Here is a 23,284-nt window from a genome sequence, read left to right as displayed (position 1 = left end):
CTGCTTTTCTCTGCTTAATTATGAAAACTATCTAATGTAATTTGCAAAAATAGAAATAATACAGTGAACACACAAATACCAGGCACCTACATTCAACAGTCATCAGATTTTGCCACATTTGCTTCATTTATTGCTTTTTTCTTTTTCTTCTTCACTGAAATATTTTAAGCATTCCAGACATATCGTTTGTCACCCACTTAAGTGTGCATTGCTAAAAAGTGAGGATGTTTTCTTTCATTCATAACCACACCTAACAAAACATTGGTAAGATATCCACTAATACCAATTCATAACCTGATTTTTCAGATTTTCTCCAGAACTTTGTCTTTACAGCCCCAAATCACATCTGAACATTTCATTTGGTTGTATTTCTTAAGCTTCCATTCTTCTAGAACAGTCTACCCTTGTTTTTTTCCCCCTACCGTTTACTTGTAGAAGAAACCAATACAGTTTTATAGAATTCCACTTTCTGTATTTATCTTGTCAAAAGACAACCTCTCAGTATATGAAATAAAAAGCATAAAGCTGATACTGTTGCTTACTCTAGTAAGGAAGAGTGATGCTGATCTAATAGCATGCCTAAGCAGCACAGACCACTGTTGTTACAGAGGATTTTGGGGAAGGGTGGAGCTCAAGAACTGGCAGATTTTCAGGGCCATAAATGGGTCGACATCATCTGTAAGAGTGGTTACTTGGGTGGGACTGTTGATCAGTTTGCACTCAGGTGTGGTTGTTGGAGTCCCTTCTTTTTTGTCTGATTTTCACAGATGGACAGCAGTTACTGATTGGTTGATTTGCAAAAAAAAAAAAAACAAAAAAAAAACAAAAAACAAAAACAAAAAAACTGTTTACCTGGGCAAGTTGATTTTGCTCAATTGAATGAATTTAAAGCCAGTTTTTGTGGCTCTCTTGTTAACATGGTTACACAACAATTAGTTTTTTCCTAGGAGTATTGAAATTGTTTTATTCTCCCTATAATATTGTTGAACTTGTTCCTTTATTCCATTTCTGGTTAAACTTTTTTTTTGGCAAGATTATTTCATAGCTCATGCTGCATTCTGTTGCATCACATCAGAAGGGTTACAACACCTGGTTGCCCAACTTTAAGTGATGAGTTCCCATGATTACACCTGATCCCTCTATGCAACATTCCCTGGCAGGCTTTCATCTAGTGGTTTCAAACATTGGTAATCATTACTTGAAATAACAATTTTAGTAGGGATTCCAAAATTGTGCTTTTCTATTACTTTTATTCTTTCTTCATTTATTAGCTGATATTTTCCAAAACCGTGAACTTTCTCTCATCAGGTAGGGCTGTTGAAATACCTTGAAATAAGGCTCAAACAAGAAAGGCAGAATAAGTGTTTGATTGTTTTCTTAATTATTTCCAGTTATCAGAGCCCTGGTTACCTCCAGTGGGGATGGTGTCCAGTGAGTTGACTTTTATGTTAGCTTTGACTTTTTCTTACTTTACTATAATGAACCCCTGGGATTTAATAATCAGGATGATGCAGCAATTACAAATAATTGCATTCATTATTTTTAATGCCCAAATTGTTCTTTTTCTGACCACTGCTTAAATGTTCTCGTTTCCTAGGGTTTCATCTTTGATAGACTTTTCTTCCCTTCTGTGCTCATTTTCCTGGCTGACCTCAGTCTTTTCTGTAACTACTCTCAGCATTTTAATTACTCTCAAATTATTCTTTCTTAACCAGACATCAGACCTGTATTTGCATGTCCTCACCTGCATGGCTCTCCCAAAACATGAAAACACATGATTAAATTTATCTGTTTGCTGTTCTTTTCTTCTTGTTGTATTTTCAGTTCCCGAGCCAGAAACCTGGAATCATTCTTGATTTCTTCCCTTCTCTTGTACATGCAGGTATTCATCAAATTTGCTCTTAGAAATATTTCAGTGTCCCAGCTTTTCCTTTGCATTGCACTGCTTATGGTTCTCAGACCATGGTGGTCTCTTACCTACACTTTGGGTCAAGCTCCTAAATAGAATGCCTACAACCTACCACTGCTTTCTACTCCAGATCACTCTATACTACTACCTTTGCAGTTACCTTCTTGGAAATAAATTTGGTCACGTTAGTCCACTGTTTAAAGACCTCTGCTAAGGGCATCTGGGTGGCTCAGTTGGTTAAGTGTCCTGCTCTTGGTCTCAGCTCAGGTCGTGATCTCATGGTTCTTGGGTTCAAGCCCTGCATCAGGCTCTGTGCTGCAAGTGCAGAGCCTACCTGGGATTCTCTCTCTCCCTTTCTCTCTGCTCCTCTCCCTGGCTCACGTTCCCTCTATCTCTCTCAAAATAAATAAACTTTAAAAAAAAAAAAAAAAGACCTCTACGGGGCGCCTGGGTGACTCATTCGGTTGGGTGTCCAACTTTGGCTCAGGTCATGATCTCACAGTTCACGAGTTCGAGCCCCATGTGCTCAGAGCTCAGAGCCTGGATCCTGCTTCGGATTCTGGTGTCTCCCTCTCTCTCTGCCCCTCCCCAGCTCATGCTCACTTGCTCGCTCGCTCGCTCTCTCTCTCAGAAATAAATAAACTTTAAAAAAATTTTTTCAATTAAAAGAAAGAAACCTCTGCTATATACCTATTACCTAATATGGCAGTATTTTCCAGATTTGTTTGGTAGAGCCCTAATTCTACAAGATGTGAATAGGTATTCTCTGAAAAAGACATACTGGAAACAAATGTTTAGAAAAATAATGATTTCCTTACTTTCGATTTTTCAGCCTTTTATATACAATGTATTTTATTCTGTGTCTCCAACAGGGAGTAAAATAGATAGTATTCCACAAATTCATTAGATCATGAAATATTTTTATTGTCGTTGCTGAGCTCTAGAAAGATTAATGTTATTTAGTAAAATGTTAGGGGGACACTGGCCAAATGAATAAATTCTCAACTTTTAAACTGCATTTAAGGCCTTTCATAGTCTCTCATGTTAAATTAGATATCCCCTGCTGTTCCCTTAGCAGTCTTTCCATATGTCCTTCTGAAGTTTTCTCTTAATGCACTAGGGTTATCTGTCTCCGTCTTCCTTGCTGACTCTGGGGGCCTATCTTTATCTCTATTTCCTCAGCACTGGGCAATATCTGGCACATAGTAGTGCAATAACAACTCAATAATAAATGGCTCTATTTCTGAAGTAGAAATTTCTCCGCTAGCCATTTCCCCAGCTCTGTTATTATTTTCATACTTACGGGATCAGTAGTTGCCTTAATTTGTAGGTTAGGAAAAAGAATAAAATTATATATTAGAGCTGAAACTGACCCTCAAGCTCATTCAGGCTGGTGGTTTTCAGACTATGTGCCACAGACTCTTAGGTGTTCCACAGACCCCTTTCCCACCAGCTGCTCTTCCTTGTGGGGCTATTAAAGGGAATGGGAGGAAAAAATAGGCATATGAAGCACATTTCTTTTAGCAGTTTTGAATAGTGGGTTTTTGGGGTGCCTGAGTGGCTCAGTCAGTTAAGTGTCCAACTTCGGCTCAGGTCATGATCTCATGTCTTGTGGTTTCAAGCCCCACATCAGGCTCTGTGCTGACAGCTCAGAACCTGGAGCCTGCTTCAGGTTCTGTGTCTCCCTCTCTGTGACCTTCCCCTGCTGACGCTCTGTCTCTCTCTCTCTCAAAAATAAATGAACATTAAAAATAAAAAATTTTAAAAATAGTGGATTTCTTAAATTCCTTTTGAAAAAAGATTCCAAGGCTACAGTAGAGAGCCATTGATGTAACGGTCAACCCTTTGCTTATGAGGGAGTGGTAACAGACCCAAAGGGATTGTCTTTTCACAAGGTCACAAAGTTCTTAGTAACAGGGCAGGAACTAAGACTCAGATCATTTTACTCTCACAGTAGTGCTTTTTGCAAAAATCAGAAAAAATGGAAAAGTTTATTAGAAGATTATGGACTAAAATTCTATTAAGTGTTCACACAAAAGTCTATATACGAAAGTTCATAGCATCTTTATTTGTAGTAATCCAAAACTAGATACAGTCCAAGAGCCCTTCAACAGGTAAACGGATAAACGCACTGTGGTCCATCCATGCCATGGAATACTACTCAACAACTAAAAGGAATGATTTATTCATACATGCAACAACTTGGATGAATCTCAGGAAATTTATGCTGAGTGAAAAAATTACACGCTTTATGATTCCACTTACATAACATTCTTAAAATGACAAAATTATAGAAATTTAGAATAGATTCATGATTGCCAGAGGTTAGGAATTGGAGAGGGAGGGAGGCCAGTATGGTTATAAGGGGACAGTGTGAGGTATCCTGGTAGTGATGAATTGTTCATTATCTTTACTGTGGTGGTGGATACAGGGACCTATACCTATAATATAATGGCAAAGAACTGAATTTCCATGTACACACACAAACAAACTCCAGCGGTTAAAGCTGGAGACATCTAAATGAGATAGGTTGATTGCATTAGTGTCAGTATTCTGGTTGTGATAGTATACTCTAGTTTTGAAAGACATTACCATTGGGGAAAGGGTACACAGGATCTATCTGTATTATTTCTTACAACTTAGTGTAAACCCACAATTATCTTAAAATGAAAAGACTAGTTTAAAAGTTTTAAAAATGAAATACAGATACTTCCAGAAAATAAAATGTTGTTATGTGGATTTATTATTTAGAGCCAAACTTGGGATGCCACAGTTTTTGAGTCCTGAAGCCCAGAGTCTTTTGCGAATGCTTTTCAAACGAAATCCTGCAAACAGATTAGGTAAAAATTGTAATTAGTTTCTTTTTTGTGTTTGTTGGTATTTGGGATTTTTTGGCGGGGGGGGGGGTGGATATTTGTTTTTAATGTGTAATTATGACATATTAGGGCAAATATTAAAAGCAAAGTCTAAATAAACTATATATTCCTCCTTGAAATAAAAATATTTAATCAAAAATTCTAAACCATTTAATTTTTGATAGGTGCAGGACCAGATGGAGTTGAGGAAATTAAAAGACACTCATTTTTCTCAACAATAGACTGGAATGTAAGTATAGAATGAAAATGTGCTTGAATTTTTTTATAATTAACGCATATCTAAGTCTCTCCTTTTTCCTCTAGAAACTGTACAGAAGAGAAATTCATCCACCTTTTAAACCTGCAACTGGCAGACCTGAAGATACTTTCTATTTTGATCCTGAGTTTACTGCAAAAACTCCCAAAGGTAAGGAGAAAATGTGAAAACCCAAATGTAAGACTATATATAGATATATAAGTCTTTATGCTATCCTCATACCTCCCCTTCCTACCATATGCCTGCTAAGGTAACTAGATAATTCGAAAATCCTTTACAGCATTTTATAGCAGTTAAGATCCATGTTGAACCTTATAACAAACTATGGGGGCACCTGGGTGACTCAATCAGTTGAGCATCCAACTCTTGATTTAGGCTCAAGTCATGATCCCAGGGTTGTGGGATCGAGCCTCACATCAAGTTCTGTACTGAGCATGGAGCCTGTGTAAGATTCTCTCCCTCCCTCTCTCTCTCAAAGTTAAAAAAATCTTTTAGCAAATTATGTTGTGCCTTAAACTTTGATACTATTTATGTGAAAAAATTATTTGGTTGTGTGTTTATTTACCTGTAGCTGTTTCTACTTAAAACACTATTCAGTATAGATAGTGCTCTTTAAAACTCTAATATTAAGTACAATTCTGCAAGTACTTGTAAAGTTTAAATCCAAAACATAGCTTAAACTTTGTATGAGGTGTCATCATTTCAAAGTAATTCAGGAGCACCTGGTGGCTCAGTTGGTTGAGCTTCTGACTCTTGATTTCAGCTCAGGTCATGATCCCATGGTTCGTGAGTTCCAGCCCTACGTCAGGCTGTGTGCTGACAGCATGGAGCCTGCTTGGGATTCTGTGTCTCCCTCTCTCTCTTCCCATCCCCTGCTTGTGCATGCTCTCTTTCTATCTCTCAAAAATAAATAAACATTTTTAAAAATGCTTCATATCCTGTGTCATGCCTTATCCTAAAATTGCATCAACAGTGACTATTACAGAGAAATTATCTTTGAAATGGTAATCTATATTTATTAGTGTGTGTATACACATAAGGGTATGTTTTGCACTCTAATACTCCCTCATTTAGGTGTACCAGACCCCAGGTTTATCACTGACAAGCAAATAAATAAAAAGTGTGCTTGTATGTATTTTCCATAGAGCACATCATTCAAACCTTGCTATAAAACTTTCCAGTCAGTGGGAATCCAAGCTGGTGCAGCCACTCTGGAAAACAGTATGGAGTTTCCTCAAAAAATTAAAAATAGGACTGTCCTACGACCCAGCAATTGCACTATAGGCATTTATCCAAGGGATTCAGGTGTGCTGTTTCAAAGGGACACATTCACCCCTGTGTTTATAGCAGCACCATCAACAATAGCCAAAGTATGGAAAGAGCCCAAATATCCATCAATGGATGAATGGATAAAGAAGATGTGGTATATATACATATGATGGAGTATTACTAAGCAATCAAAAGGAATGAAATCTTGTCATTTGCAACTACGTGGATGGAACTGGAGGATATTATGCTAAGCGAAATTAGTCAGAGAAAGACAAATATCATATGACTTCACTCATATGAGGACTTTAAGATATAAAACAGATGAACATAAGGGAAGCAAGAATAATATAAAAACAGGGAGGGGGACAAAACATAAGAGACTCGTAAATATGGAGAACAGAGGGTTACTGGAGGGGTTGTGGGAGTGGGGATGGGCTAAATGAGTAAGGGACATTAAGGAATCTACTCCTGAAATCATTGTTGCACTATATGCTAATTTGGATGTAAATTTTAAAAAATAAAATTAATTTAAAAAAATAAATTTAAATAAATTAAAAAAAAAAACTTTCCAGTCAGTATCCTCATAATTTGTGTTAAGCATTGATGGATGTTTATTATTTTTATAAGACAGTCTTAGAAATTTGAATTAATACATCAGCACAATTTTATCAAAAACATAAACAGTGATATGCATTGAATTGGTGATAGATGGTAATGTTTTACTTTGCTTTCTCATTACAATTTGTCCTGATAGAGGAAAGATCTCAGAATAGCACAATTCTATATTGTATTCTGCCCAGGTAGTTAGCAAAAGTCTTCAGTAGAATACTGTCACCTTGATTTAAAATTCACTAAACAGTATTTATTGCTGATACTATGAAGCTGATGTTAAAAAAGAACTTTATGCAGAGTTGATGTTTAAGTAGATTTGCCTATTTGGTTTTTGCCCTTAGCCTTTATAATATGATTATAAATATTAGTATGCTTAATTGTGTCTTTACATTTATGAGTAGTACCTTTGTTATGATTTTATTTTTATAGTAACTATTAACTATATTTTAAAAGTAGTTTTCTGTTTTTGTTAATGCCAGTAGATTCCACATAAATAATTTGAATAACAATATATGTCATGTCATAAGGTACAGTTTAAGGACTACATGCCATGATTTTCCTCAATATTACTTTTGATCCTTAAATATATATATATATAAATATAGTAATTTTTTTCAATGTTTATTTTTGAGAGATAGAGACAGAGCGTGAGTAGGGAAGGGGCACAGAGAGAGGGGGACACAGAATTCAAAGCAGGCTCCAGGCTCTGAGCTGTCAGCACAGAGCCCGACGCGGGGCTCGAACCCACGAACTGTGAGATCATGACCTGGGCCGAAGTCAGACGCCCAACCAACTGAGCCAGCCAGGCGCCCCTAAATACAGTAATTTTTAACTTGTAGTTTAGATTTCCAGATTCTGATATTGTGTATTAAGATTACTGGCCTAAATTCCTTTCTCCTAAATTATCTGTAGATGAACATGTATCTCCACATGACCAGGAGCCATAACACTGAATTTAAGATTTTGTTTCTCAGTCACACTAACCACATTTCAAATGCTCAGGAGCTGCATGTGGCTGGGGGCTGCCATATTGGACAGCACAGATAAAGAAAATGTACATCACTACAGAAAATTCTATGGATCATTGCTAATTTACAATAACATTAGCCCAGTAATTCATCGATTTATTATATTCTTCAACGAATTAGCTATTTTCTGGGCTCAGAAGAACTAGGATGTTAGAGCTCTGATACCCATAAGCCATCAGGACAGGGCTGATTTTACTGAGTTATCCTGGAAGCACTGGGTGTCTAAGAAGTAAAATTCCAGAATTAGTGAGAAAGGCCATACTGTCAACAGTTATTCCCTTAATTACCTTTCAAGTATTACCTTCTCAGTAATGTATTATTCTTTTCAGACTCACCTGGCATTCCACCCAGTGCTAATGCACATCAGCTTTTTCGGGGGTTTAGTTTTGTTGCTATCACCTCAGATGATGAAAGCCAAGCTATGCAGACAGTTGGTGTGCATTCAATTGTGCAGGTGAGTGAATGTATAAGTAATTTAAAGTTTGAAATGTTGTAAGATAGAGTTCACTGTGTGGATGATTGTATTTGATCTGATTTTAAGTGGGCAGCTTAAAATAAATTTTATACCATTGACATTGCTTTTAGAAATTCCTTTCATTTGCTTTTAAAAAGATGGCATGCACTAAAATTCTGGATATCTGTCTGACTTAAAAGGGGAATTCTAAGAGAGTTGAGACATATATCACCATCTTGTCTCCACCCTTTCCTGTTTATCAAGAAAAAATGTTTATCAGGCCTAGTTTGTTTCATCTTCTGACTCTGTCAGGTCAGCTATGATGAACTGAGGTCTCCTGGTTCCCTGATAGCTTAGAACAGGGTTCAGCAGACTTGCTTTCTAAAGGGCCAGTTAAATGTTCGGGGCTTTGTAGGCTACATGATCTCTGTCACAACCACTCATATCTGCCATTGTAACACAAAAGCAGCCATAGACCAGTAGCTAAGTGAATGAGCATGGCTGTGTGCCAATAAAACTTTATTTATAAAAACTGGCAGTGAAAAAAAACTGGCAGTGAAACAGATTTGGCCCAGAGGCTATAGTTTGCCAACTTCTGCCATAGAAATGTATAAGAAATAAGAGTGAACTTCAGTCTTATGTTTTCCGTGTTTTGTTTCCTTGTTCATTGGGAATCCCCATTGCTATTAGGAAGAAATGGTTGTAGGTACTACCTTAGGGTGTGCCCTTCCTCATTATCCCATCTGTGTATCAGAGTTGGAGAAGGAGGTAAAAGCCACAGAAGCAGGTTTCTAGATGTCTGTGTGTTTGTAACAGGAGACTGGACTAGTAAATTAAATGTTATTCGAGGAACACAAATAGTATAAACCATTAGATTTATTCCTTCCCATCCTAGTATCATGGAAAGATAAATGTAATTCATCTTCCTAATCATAGAGGGAGCTAGATATGTCTTTTGAATCATTGATTGTTTTTTAGGGTACTAATTAGTGCTTGAGTTTGCTCCATGATGAAGTTGCTTTTGCTCTAACGTTTCTTTCCTGGGTTAGTCATCTTGCTTTCCACTTTCGAGAAAACCATTTTAAGCACTGGTTTTTAAATAAAATTCATGGTTGAAATAGTCTGTCCCTTGTACTGTAACAAGCATGTGATGTATAGGAAGTTTATAAGTTATAACTTCTCTACCTAACATAGAAGTCACAAACATATATTCTACAGAATTCAAATTTTAACCTATACAAAGCACGTAGACACCAGATGTGGCAGGGGATGCTCTCCCTTCAGTATAGCCAAGAGCAGCACAACTTCCCTCAGCGTACTTATGAAAGCGCTCATTTGCTAGCCACCATCCTACCCCATGTTATTTAGTCCTTAACCCATTAACAGCTTCTCTAGCAGAAGGTCTATTGAAGCTCCGACTTGAGGGTAGAGAACAGAGGGCATGGCTACTGATAGTCCCCAATGACAATAACAGGTATCACCTTCAAATATTTTGTTTAATCCTCACCATTGCTCTCTGAAAAAACACACGTTCAGGGTTACATAGCCTGCAAGAGGTGCATCTGAGACAAGCATCCAGATGTTCTCATTCTGAATCCTCCTAAATCTTTTCTTCCGTACCGGAGGCTTCACACTGCTCCCTATTTGCAAAAGTACTTCAGGGACCTAGCGTTGGCTGGGGAGTGGAATAGGGCTCAATCACAGGCAAGGCTTTCAGCTCCTTATCAATAACTCTGTGTTTTCTGTTGTACGTACTCAGTTTTTTCTTTTTAACACAAGTTTTTTAGCCTATTTTTTGCTGTACATTTTATGGTAGACACTGCTAAAATACACAGTTGTGGAAGAATAAATGCTGTAAAGATTCATTTTTATTTTTGCCGATACTCATTTATATTTATTGTTAATATCAACAATGCATACCGAGTAACATATTCCACTATTATGAATTATACCATAGTCACTATAAAACTCTTTGTCAACCTATAATTGTGTTTGTAGCAGTTGCACAGAAACAGTATTCAGTTTACTGATGGATATGAAGTAAAAGAAGATATTGGCGTTGGCTCCTACTCTGTTTGCAAGAGATGCATACATAAAGCTACAAACATGGAGTTTGCAGTGAAGGTAAATATTTTTAGGTTTAAAATGCATCTCTAACAGTTCTTATTCATGCATGTCCGTACCACTTAAAAATTACACTCTTCTTTGGTAAATGTGCTTTTTCTTATTTAAAAAAGGGGGGGGGTATGGTAAACTGAAATATCTGCAACCTTCAGGGCCCTTAATCTGGAACCATGGATTCACCTGTAAACTAAAGGTAAGCACATACCTACAGTTTGCTCAAGACAGTATCGTTTACACCTGATTTTTAGTAACACTCTTTTACTCTAAAAAGTCCCCAATTTTGTGGTCTAAGAGTCAGGGAATTCCTCAAGATTGTATGCCAAATTTTTTATGTTTACATTTTTCTGGCAAAAAGTGTTCATACTGTCCTTCACATTTAAAAGGATCTGTGCACCAATAAAAGAATATGCACCACCATTATAAAATTTGTTATCATTAGCTGTTTTAATTTCATCAAGGGTCAAGACAGTAAGAATTTTCTAAGTCAAAAACCAAAGCACATGGCTCTATGATAAAGTTTGAATTACAAACCTTTAGTTGAAAGTGAAAAAATACTGTATTCAGGTTTCTGCCTTTTCACTTCTTGGGATGGTAGTCTCTGCTCTCCCATTGCAAACAATTTAATGTCTAAAGCTTTCAGCTTATTTTGAACCTTAGAAATGATCTATAAGTGTTTAGTGATCTATTAATGTTTAGTTAGTAGGGGAGTAGCATTAATTGTTATTACTTCTGTACATCCATCTATCATACAGATCTACCATGATTTCATTGTGTAAAAATAAAATAAATGTCTTTTATATATGCATAGCAAGTAGCTGGGAAGACACACATACACAAAAAAAATTGTTACTACTATTCTAAACTTGGATGTAATTGCTTTAAAAGTCATCAGTGTCTGGCCTTCTGTACAGTGTAAGGATGAACCATAAAAAGGCATTTTAATTTGCTCTTCTACTCTTTGCTCATAGTGAAATCTAGAGTACATAGAAATTTTCTGATTGCTTACATGAAAGGAGATAAGGTGAGTAATGTACATGGTAGGCAGTTTAAGGATGTATCTTGTCTCCATAAACACATCAGAAAAAAGTAGAAATGCCCTGAGGCCCCCTTTGAATTACAGAAACCAGGAGCAGTATACCAAAACCTTGAGAATATCTCCAAGCTATTTGTGGAGTCTTGTGACTTAAATTAGATTCATAAAACAAATTCCAGCATAAATTCATTCTACTGAAATTACTACAAATCAAAGATCTGCAAGCAAAAGTATGAATGAAATGTAAGCTCTGCTCAGATTAACGGATAAAAGAGATTGTTGCTAGGAATAACACCTTCCAGTGTGTTCTCGTCTTCAGAAGACTCATCTCCCTTGAATTTGCATGTCTATTCAATATACCTTCTTCTTAATCATCCATTTGCCTAATTCCACACTGTCATTTGCATTTGATTACAGTGTACACCTATGTTTGTATTCCTTGTTCTTCACATACGGAACTGTTTTACAACTAAATTTACTTCTGATAGCAGATTTGGCTCACACTGTGAGTTGCAAACTCTTTCCTAGATTGCTGGAGCGTTGGAGTTATTTATTGTGTACATTAATTACTAAGCCTAAATCGAAAATATGTAGGTCACAAAATTTGTTTCAGACTACCCTCTGGACAAAATGAAAGCAAAGCGTGTTATCCTTTTAAAAATATAATATTACTGGGGCACCTGGGTGGCTCAGTCAGTTGAGCGGCCGACTTCGGCTCAGGTCACGATCTCACGGTCCGTGAGTTCGAGCCCCGCGTCGGGCTCTGTGCTGACAGCTCAGAGCCTGGAGCCTGTTTCAGATTCTGTGTCTCCCTCTCTCTGACCCTCCCCCGTTCATGCTCTGTCTCAAAAATAAATAAACGTTAAAAAAATTTAAAAAATATATATATAATATTACTTTAACAGATTAAAACTTTAAGAGATGTATTTTTAAGAAACAGCTGACATAAAAGGATTGGAAAGCTACATTAGTATTTTAAAGGGCTTTATTATAATAATTACACTTAACTTTAGCCAAGTAAAATTCTAGGTGTGGTTTTCTGCTTAGCTTTCTGCCTAGCTTCAAAAATGAGCTTGTTCCACTTAACTCTTAATTAATTCTTTATAAGTAGCTTACAACTAATGGGTTCTTCCACTGAAGCATTTTATTAAAGGAAGTAAAGGTAATTTAGTAAACAGATGGCTAGTGGTAGTATTATATATACATCTTTTCCTTAATTTTCTGTATTGATAGGGGTTAAAAGTTGACTACATTTACAAGGGCTTAAGACATTCAAGGATGGAAGAAAGAGATGTTCTTGGTACCTTTTCTTGAGGCCTTTGAGTATTTAGTAAGTTCTAAACTTAGACTGGCTTTCAAATTTTGATTAGACAGTGTGGCCAGGGACTTAAATAAGACTGGTTGATAAATGGCTCATATGTCTAGTATTTATATAAGATAATACTTAAGATCTGTAGCTTTAATACTTAAGGTTTGTGACTGTATAGTTCATGAGATTTTATGATAAATACCTGCCTCTTAGATTATTGATAAAAGCAAGAGAGACCCAACAGAAGAAATTGAAATACTTCTTCGTTATGGACAGCATCCAAACATCATTACTCTAAAGGATGTAAGTAGTAAATTCTTTAACTCCGATCATTTGAATCAGTTGTCTAACTCGCTCTGGGAATGTTTTCAAATATCATGTGGTAGACAAAGAACTCGATATCGTAAGTTTTAAAAAAATTGACTGGAGTACAACATATGTAGCATAATTTCAGCTATAAAGAAAAATATGTTTATGTAGTTAATTTTTGTATTTTTGCTTTAAGAAGAAAAATGTTACTGACATTGCTTTTAATACCTATATTTACTGGAACATATGGATATTAATTAGTATTAGGGATTAACTAGTCTCAGACTCTATGGATTCCCCAAACTCTCTTCCACAGTACTGCCTGAGAAAGCAAACACTCAGATATGTTACTTGCCTACCTACATCTCATACCCCCACTCACCTCCAGTCCTTGCCTTCCTCTGTCTGCAGTAGTTTTCACACTTCCTCTCATACCCCATGCTCTAACCATGCTCTAGTATGTACACATCTTTCAGCTTTCCTCCTTTTCTCATGCTGCTCTGTCTGAATTTATGATTTCCTCAATGAACAGTACCACTTCCCTTCTTTGCCTGGCTAACCACCGTTCCTCTAAAACTTTGCTAAAACATTACTTCCTCCAGGAGGTCTGTTCTTCGGATCGCCACACCCTAGACAAGTGAGGTATCCTTTCCTTTCTGCCTGTGGTTTTATCATACCAGAGCTGTTGGCAAAGGGTGTGAACTCCCCAGGCAGCATTAAACCTTCTCTTGCTGATGGTGCTCACATAGGCTCAAAGGCCATATCTGGGTGTCATAGACCTGATATGTCACATGGCCAACTAAGCCAGAGAATTTCTAAGGTACCTTTTGCCTTTCACCTCTGAGATTTTGTGAATTCCAAAGTTTACTCTTCCTTTTTCCTAACCAAAACTCCAGTTTCCTGAGATTAATTTATCACTGCTCATTGTTAGAAGAAGAATGTTAACTTAGTCCCATTAAAATGTGAAGCTACATATCTTAAGTGACTCTTTAATTACCAAAACCTCCAAGAATCTGACCAACTAAATAAAAAAGGAAATACAGAAAATTCTTTCTTCCTTGACTTGGAAACTCCCTAAGCTGTTACTGGTTTTTACATCTTTCCTCCTTCTTTGATTTCAAATTCCAAGGTCTCTAAAATTTTCCCTGCTTTTATCACAGCATCTCCAACATTTTTTTAAACTTATTTCTATGTCTATTTCTCCCTACTAGAATAAAAACATTGAGGACAGGTACCTTGTTTTCTACATATTTGGGGCCCCAGCACCCACTACCTCTTACGGAGCTAAATAAAGGTGTGCAGTAACCCGGTGGTGACGGGGAATAAAAGAAACTGAAGCTTAATAAAGAGGCTATCTCAGTTTGGGATTGCCTGAAGTACAAATCCAAAATTACAATGAGCTTTCTATTTCTGCATTGGGAGGAAACTTGTATGCTTCTGTGTGGTTAGATGGAATATCTTTCTGCTACTTGATCTTCCTACTTAATTTGTGCCACAGCTTGTATTTCAGTTTAATCAAAACCAGAATTGATTCATTGTACTGTTTATGTAAATATAGAAGTTCTGCAGTTGCAGAAGTTCCAGGAAAATCATAGTCCCCACTGTCATCGATAGAAAGATCAAGAGAAACAAACCTGAGAGCAACAGTTCAGTACCCCTTCATATACGATGCCCATCGTTACTTTGATTGCCATGACTTAGGTTTCACAGAAGGAAGTTGCAGATTAGTTTTCTGACATTCAATCTAATCAATTCCTGTTTTAATATTCTTGCATGTATAAAATGGCTTGCAAATTCCATCAGTTGTGATAAATAAAAATTTCCTTGACTATAGACTTTGTTCTGAGCACATGTAAAGCCTCAAATAATTTTTGACATTTTGGTGTTAAATCTTACAGGTATATGATGATGGAAAATACGTGTATGTAGTGACAGAACTTATGAAAGGGGGTGAATTGCTGGATAAAATTCTTAGACAGAAATTTTTCTCCGAAAGAGAGGCCAGTGCTGTCCTCTTTACTATAACCAAAACTGTTGAATATCTTCATGCACAAGGGGTAAGTCTTTTTAACATTTTATATATACAAATACACACATGCACACACATACATACATATATATACATACACACACACACACACACACTTTCACCTTTTCTTTTTTTTTTACCTATTCTTTCTGAATGTTTGAACTAAAATTACAAAGGTAGAAGTTACTTTATGCATTAATGGAAAGTACTATTAGCTTAATTATTTGCTGTTCTTCATTTACTAAAATTTCTCCCACCAAGGTTGAAGTGCTACTTTGAAATCCTGACTTGTTTATATTAAGTTCTTATGCTTCCCAACAAAAAGTGAGTGAGGTCTTCTGACCAGGAAGACGTATCACCATTTTTGCTAGGCCACTCTGTGCTCTTGAGAATTAGATCCATTGCAAGTTTAGAAGCACAACCATAGAATCATGGGTTGTATTCACTTATAAAAAGAAATTAAGAGGGGCACCTTGGTGACTTAGTTGTTTGAGCGTCCGACTTCGGCTCATGTCACGATGTCCTGGTTTGTGAGTTTGAGCCCCACATTGGGCTCGCGGCTATCAGTGCAGGGCCCACTTCGGATCTTCTCTCCACATGTCTCTCTCTGCCCCTGCCCCGCTTGCACTTTCTCTCAAAAATAAATAAACATTAAAAAATAAATAAATACGTGGGGCGCCTGGGTGGCTCAGTCGGTTGAGCATCCGACTTCGGCTCCGGTCATGATCTCACAGTTCGTGAGTTCGAGCCACGCGTCGGGCTCTGTGCTGACAGCCCAGAGCCTGGAGCCTGCTTCAGATTCTGTGTCCCCTCTCTCTCCGCCCCACCCCTGCTTGTGCTCTGCCTCTCTGTCTTTCAAAAATGAGTAAACATAAAAAAAATTTTTTTAAATAAATACAAGGAAATTAAGAGACTACTTAAGGAGTTTATTTTCAATATGTTATTCTCATTTTGTTTGTCTTTGCTCCTAGAAGCTAACAAGTGGGAAGTGTCACTTTCATTCTAGAGCTTCTTGATTTCTAGCTGGTCAAGATTTGCCTAGTATACTAGCTAAGAATTAGTGGGACTCCATAGTCACTGGAGAATTGATGACTTTGCAGTCATCTAAGTCTTCTATATTCTTTTCCATTGCTTCAGCAGTAATTAGTTACTCAGATGATCTGGAGAAGTAATGTTCTCAATGTTAGAAACTAAAACTGAGGTGATTGATTAGAATCTAGACTCAGAATTTAGTGGTAGAAGAAACATAGAAGTCTAATAAGGAATGTCAAGGTTTATGTGAAAGAAGTACTCAAGTAGGTAACTAAAGGGGGAGAAATATTACAAAAATCTAAAGGAACAATATCTTTTAGTATGTGTGACGTTGTCACTTGGATATTAAATAGGCAGTACTTAAAGTCTGGATTTTTTTTTCCTTTTTACCCCTAAACCCAGTGCCTGTTCCATTGAGCCTGTCAGCACTTGTTTGTTGTATACATCCATTATACATGCTGTTCCCTCTCCTTAGAATGACTGTCCCCCACTGTTCCAGCTTGTTTGGACCAGATGTTACCTCCTCTAGAGACACATCTCTCACCTGTTTATTCTCTGCCTTCCTCACTACCGTGCAAGCTCCTAGCATGGAAAGGCAAGGATCTTACAGGTCTTGTTTAATATGGTATCTGGAGCTTCTTATATAATACCCTGGCACATGATAGGCATTCAATAAATATTTGTTGAATAAATGAATAACCTAGGGGCAGATATTACTGCTATTTGCATTTTACCTTAACCTAACCTACGTACTCAATGGACAAAGAGGAGGAAAGTACATACTATTTTTTCTTCCTTCTTTCCTTGCCCTGGTTCTGTATTAGAGAGTTATGCTTACATTATCAGCCTTTTATAATGTTGAGATCATTTGAAGGTCAGCACTCACATCCTCTTGTTAAGTACATTGCTTGACAGTTTGTGAATAAAGAATTTTCCATCATGGAAATGTGTTGTTGTATTGTTAATGTACCTCTTTAATTTGTATTTCAATTAGGTGGTTCACAGAGACTTGAAACCTAGCAACATTCTTTACGTGGATGAATCTGGCAATCCAGAATCTATTCGAATTTGTGATTTTGGCTTTGCCAAACAGCTAAGAGCAGAAAACGGTCTTCTCATGACTCCTTGTTATACTGCAAATTTTGTTGCACCAGAGGTAATTGTGAAATTATTTGCTTCCAGTATTTCAGTATATTTAAAAACTCATTTGCTGGGGCGCCTGGGTGGCGCAGTCGGTTGGGCGTCCGACTTCAGCCAGGTCACGATCTCGCGGTCCGTGAGTTCGAGCCCCGCGTCAGGCTCTGGGCTGATGGCTCAGAGCCTGGAGCCTGCTTCCGATTCTGTGTCTCCCTCTCTGTCTGCCCCTCCCCCGTTCATGCTCTGTCTCTCTCTGTCCCAAAAATAAATAAAAAAACGTTGAAAAAAAAAATTTAAAAAAAAAATAAATAAATAAAAACTCATTTGCTGTGTTTAATATGGAGTAGTTAATAGTTGTTTAATTGAAGACTTACTGAACAAATAATTAAAATAAAATGTCAGCGGGGCGCCTGGGTGGCGCACTCGGTTAAGCGTCCGACTTCAGCCAGGTCACGATCTCGCGGTCCGTGAGTTCGAGCCCCGCGTCAGGCTCTGGGCTGATGGCTCGGAGCCTGGAGCCTGTTTCCGATTCTGTGTCTCCCTCTCTCTCTGCCCCTCCCCCGTTCATGCTCTGTCTCTCTCTGTCCCAAAAATAAATAAACGTTGAAAAAAAAAATTAAAAAAAAAAAAAATAAATAAAATAAAATAAAATGTCAGCTCTTTTTCTTCTGATGGTAGTTCATCCTGTCCTCAGTCCCCTACTACTTAGTCCTTTTCTTGCCCTAACTTCTTTCTACATAATCACTCATCTGTAGTGGTCTACTGTCACTAACACTTTTGTGCTTGTCAGCGCATGGAATTAAATGGAAAGTAGCTTATTCTCATCCTTTCCTAATATCCTTTTTAATTTACTGGTTTTGACACCATCTTCCTGTATTTCTGAGGCTAAAACATCATGGTCTCTTCTTGTCTTTAGCTACATAACTAGGTATCATCTCTGTTATCCTCAAAAACCAGTTTGAGGTTCTTCTGTTCACAAAACTGCCATCCTAGGCCCTGCTTCCTTCACCACACCCCAAATGACTGCCATGGCCTAATTTCACCTTGCTCCCTTTCTCGATCTCTGATCATTCCACAGAAGAGCTGCAGTGTTACTGAAGTCTTTTTCAAGCCCTACTTTGATCAAGTTGCTTCTTTTCCTAAGAAATTTCTGTTCCCCGTTGTAGCAAATCTAAAATCCACTGCTTTGCCCTCAAGATTTCTTGTCTTTTTATTATCATTGTGTAAAAACACATAACTATGAACTAGATAAGAAAAAATAATAGTTAACCGAGGCACCTGGGTAGCTCACTTGGTTAAGCATCTGACTCTTGGTTTCAGCTCAGGTCGTGATCTCACGGTTCTTGGGTTTGAGCCCCACATTGGCCTCCATGCTGATAGCGTGGAGTCTGCTTGAGATTCTCTCTCTCCCGCTCTCTATGCCCCTCCCCCACTCATGCTCTCTCTGTCTCTCTCAAAACAAATAAATAAAGTTAAAAAAAGATAGTCAACCCTAACATAGGGGTTATGTGCCAGTCACATGTATTAACTGATTTCATCCTCACAACATAGGGTTTACATGTAATAATTCCTTCTAATTATAACTTTGTGAAGTAAGTACTTTCACTCAATTCTTATAGGAAACCAGGTGCACAGTGAAAGGTTACAGAATTTGTTTGAGGTCAGGTCGAGATTTGAGCCCCAGCAATATGGCTGCAAAGTCTGTGCATTTACCATTATATATTTCACAAAAAATGATAATAGTTGGTAGTGTTAGAATGGTTGCATTATATTTACCAAACTTTTTGTAATTTTCTTACTTTGAGTTATAAAACAATACTTTTAAAAAGACTCCTTGCACCTGTTCTGGTGGTACTAGAGCTAACGAGGGACAGACTCTCTGCTTGTTTGTCTACATACCCACAGCATCTGACACATATCCAAGCATAGTCACTTCATCTAGCCATCTCATTTTTCCCCATCAGTGTTTTCTGCTTCAGACAATCAATCTGCTTCTTGAAATCACCATGTAGCTGTTTTGCCTTGGCACATTGGATGTTTTTTGTTTCAAGGCCTCTGAATTCATCTTTTTCAGGAAATCTTCCATAATTAAACTCTCTTTAGACTTGAGCTTTTAACTCTTTGTCTCCTACTCACCACTTAGTCATCCAGGTTAAAACTTGGAAGCCCTCCTAAAATCCTCCTTCCCCATCATTTCTCTATATCCAGTGGGTCATCAAACCCTTTCCATTCTGATTCCTAAATATTTTAGACCTCTTATCCTTTACCCTGTACATCTCATCTGAACTAAGTTGTTCCTCTTTTATCTTTACATCTCTTTCTATCCATGTCCTGCCTTGGTGTGGTTCCTCACAGCCTTTCACTTGGTTTGATACAAATTGTTTCCTGTCATTTGGCCTTTTTTCCACTCTGTCTTCTTATCAGCATTTCCTTTATACCTTGAGTTATCCTTTTGGTGTACACATCTACTTATTTTATTTCCCTGTTTAATGCTTCAGTGACAACTGATTGCCTACAGGAAAAATATTTTAATTCCTTAACAAGATACATGTAAAAGCCTTTCATTCTCTCCAGTGTACCCTACCTAGAGATCTGGCCACACTGAATCCTTGCCTCTCCTTAAGCATGCTCTGCTCGCTTGCCTCTGCCCTTTGAGTGTCTCGGTCCTCCCCAACCTCCTCCCTTTGCCTCCTGAATTCTTACTTATAGGCCCAGTACAAGCAGGCTGCCCTCTAGCCTTCCTTCTCTCCACATTTCAAGAATGAATTTTTTCCTCATCTTTATACTCAGACCACTTTAAATATAATTTTGTTATAATACCACGTTGTCAAAGTGCAACTCTTGATTCTGGCTCAGGTGGTGATTTTTCAGTCATGAGATCAAGCCCCGCATTGGGCCCAATGCTGAGCGTGGAGCCTCTTGGGATTCTCTATTCCTGTCTCTCTCTGCCCCTCCCCTGCTTGCTCTCTCTCTCTCAAAATAAATAAACATTAAAAAAAATCAGCCAAAAAAATACTTACCACATTGGATTATTAACTTTATTTATTTATTTATTTATTTATTTATTTATTTATTTCCCCTGCCATATTCTGATTTTCTTAAGGAAACCAGAGTGTTTTGTGTTTATCACTGTTCATTCCTAGGAATAGTTGGTGACTACTAAATGCTCAAGTGAATCATTTTATATATGTAGAAGTATAATTTTGCACTGTATCATTTGTACTTTCATATGTGTTCTTAAAAGTATGGTTTTATGTAACCAGTTTTGCAGCCTTATACAAACTAAATATATATTCATTTAAATAAGAAACTTAGAGGGGAGTGGGGATGGGAAGGAAAGAAACTTAGCTTCAATTTATTTTATAGTTCTCTCTATGCTACAGCAGCACTCAATAAATGCTAATTCAAATACCAAAATGAAATTTTACATATATATGAAATATTAGTCATAGAATGTTTTGGAATAGGGTTAATATATTATTGCCTTGTTTGCTAATCATGTTCTGTTGAGGTTTTTCTTAAATACACTGATTTAGAAGATACAGTGTAGTTCATGGCCTATTCACATCTCTAAAGTAAACAGTGGTGTATTAATACTAATTGTTATTTTTTCTAGGTTTTAAAACGACAAGGCTATGATGCTGCTTGTGATATATGGAGTCTTGGTGTCCTCCTCTATACAATGCTTACTGGGTGAGTGGACCATATTTTGCAAGCATTTATTCATCAATATTTTCTTCAAATTATCTAGTTTTATTTCTTTCATTTCTGCGTTATAATATCCTTCTTTTCATGTTTTCTCCTATTACCTAATAATACAATCCTGTATGTGTGTGTGGATTTGTAAATATATATTTATAACTGTATCATTGATGATTTTCTATAATGTACCATTTACTAATGTCTTAAGGTCTTACCTTGACTTTTTTCCATGCCTTTTTTGTATTCTTATGTCATAAATATACACTACTTTAAATATTTTATTCTTATATGTCATATCTTAAAATATTTATTTTATAATATATTAAGTCTAATTAATAGTTCATAGCTTATACCTTGAACTGGCGCTTTATGAAGCTTCGTGATGTTGATGTTTTTCACTTTTGGAGATTTCAGTGAAGTATTACATTAAATTACTCAGAGTACTCTTGGATACTGCAAAGAAATGTGAAGATTACCAACCAAAAAGAAATTTTATTCATTAACATTTTAATTTTATTATAAAATAGTTACACTCCATTTGCAAATGGCCCTGATGATACACCAGAGGAAATATTGGCACGGATAGGCAGCGGGAAATTCTCACTCAGTGGTGGTTACTGGAATTCTGTTTCAGACACAGCAAAGGCAAGTATAGCTTCCTATAATAAACTTTTGAGAAAATAATTTTTCATAATCCCTAGTGAGAAAAAATAATGCCAGTTAAAAACTTTTGTTTATGAAGTAGTATTTTGAAGTGATGTTACCAAATAACTTGAACTCACAAATGGACCAATTAATTTGTTTCCCAGAGGTATTGGTTTGGCTTTGTTATTATCTATATATCTAAAACTACTTCTTACTTACAAACATAATGAATAATAATGGTGGTTGTCTTCATGATTTGTGTGTCTATTCTGTGCCTCACACTGCACTTCTCCTAAATTATCCCATTTAATCTTCTTAACAAACCCTGTAAAATAGGCGTTAGTATCTCCATTTCACAGAAGGAAACCAAGGCCCAGAATTTTGGTGTGAATTTGTTTTTGGTTACCCACCAGCTACATGTGGGTGCTTCAAATTAAACAGTTGATTCCAAAGCCCTTGTTCCCTAGAATAGACTATACCATGTTCTCTTTTTGGTCCATATTATGTAGAAAGGGGTCTCCTCTTCTTCACAGTAAACAGTAGTATAGTTTTATAGTATCTGTTTGAAATCCACTTGAAAAGCCTTTGTCCCTGAAAGATCTGCCATCCTCTGGCTGACTTGCTTTCCAATTCTGCTCTACTTCCACTTTAGTCGTAGAAAATGCTCTTTTAAAAAGAAGAGCAAAAAATTTAAAAACTAAAAAGAAAAAGAGGGGCGCCTGAGTGGCTCAGTCAGTTAGGCTTCCAACATCAGCTCAGGTCATGATCTCAAGGTCCGTGAGTTAGAGCCCTACGTCGGGCTCTGTGCTGACAGCTCAGAGCCTGGAGCCTGCCTCAGATTTTGTGTCTCCTTCCCTCTCTCTGCCCCTCCCCAACCTGTGCTCTGTCTCTCTCTCTCAAAAATAAATAAACATTTTAAAAAACCTAAAAAAAAGAAGAGCAGAGTTTTCCACTTCCAAGGAAGAAAAACATAGAGGAGATAAAGAAGATAATTACTGGTAAAAGTGCTTGCTGGTTTCTCTTAGAGGTGGAAGCCTGAGGTGAGATGATTGTGTAAGTAAATAGGGCATGTAACAAATGTCGATTGATACTTTTGGCCTAGAGATGAAGCCTATGTTAGCCAATTTAATGTCTATATAGATAACATTTGGCTTTATAACTGATTTAAAATGACCTGGTATCCTTTCCCTTTTATTAGCCATAACATTTCTTAAACCAGATGATTCATTTTTCTGGGATTTCTTTTTCTTCCATGTATTGAGCACCTACAACCTACTTAATAAGTGAAAGTCCAGGGATAAAAGATGTGACTGAGATAGAATTCCTGATCTCAGGAATCTCACAGTCTAGTTGGGAGATGGCCCCAAGTATACAGTACAGTGTCACGTGTGCTGTTACAGTGGTACATTTTTTTTATGTTGAAGAAGTTCACAGATGGTGCTCAGTCAGAAAGATTTCCAGGAAAGCTTTCCAGAAGCAGTGAAGGGACTTTCTTGGCAGCTTTAGGGAGCAGAAGGATGTATTCCATCCCAGGCTGAGAGAGCAGCACATGCTATTTGT

At 37.1% G+C, this 23,284-nt stretch overlaps 1 protein-coding gene across 4 annotated transcripts in view; it reads left to right on the top strand.

Annotated features, from left to right (window-relative positions):
• Positions 1 to 23,284, top strand: part of RPS6KA3 (ribosomal protein S6 kinase A3) — a 126,772-nt gene that overhangs the window by 92,731 nt on the left and 10,757 nt on the right. For all 4 annotated transcript variants that reach the window (XM_047075988.1, XM_047075987.1, XM_047075989.1 and 1 more), the window contains 10 exons: positions 4,661 to 4,749; positions 4,950 to 5,014; positions 5,089 to 5,191; positions 8,280 to 8,404; positions 10,403 to 10,528; positions 13,084 to 13,173; positions 15,078 to 15,236; positions 17,235 to 17,396; positions 20,994 to 21,070; positions 21,607 to 21,724. In XM_047075988.1, coding sequence (XP_046931944.1) covers positions 4,661 to 4,749; positions 4,950 to 5,014; positions 5,089 to 5,191; positions 8,280 to 8,404; positions 10,403 to 10,528; positions 13,084 to 13,173; positions 15,078 to 15,236; positions 17,235 to 17,396; positions 20,994 to 21,070; positions 21,607 to 21,724 — 1,114 coding nt within the window. The remainder of the gene's footprint in view (positions 1 to 4,660; positions 4,750 to 4,949; positions 5,015 to 5,088; positions 5,192 to 8,279; positions 8,405 to 10,402; positions 10,529 to 13,083; positions 13,174 to 15,077; positions 15,237 to 17,234; positions 17,397 to 20,993; positions 21,071 to 21,606; positions 21,725 to 23,284) is intronic.

Source organism: Lynx rufus, unplaced genomic scaffold, assembly GCF_022079265.1.
Source record: "Lynx rufus isolate CCGP_SWC_20201006 ecotype Redwood Valley unplaced genomic scaffold, mLynRuf1.p SCAF_14, whole genome shotgun sequence".
Classification (NCBI taxonomy): domain Eukaryota; kingdom Metazoa; phylum Chordata; class Mammalia; order Carnivora; family Felidae; genus Lynx; species Lynx rufus.
Note: the sequence above shows the minus strand (reverse complement) of the source record. Positions and strands in the feature narration are given on the sequence as shown.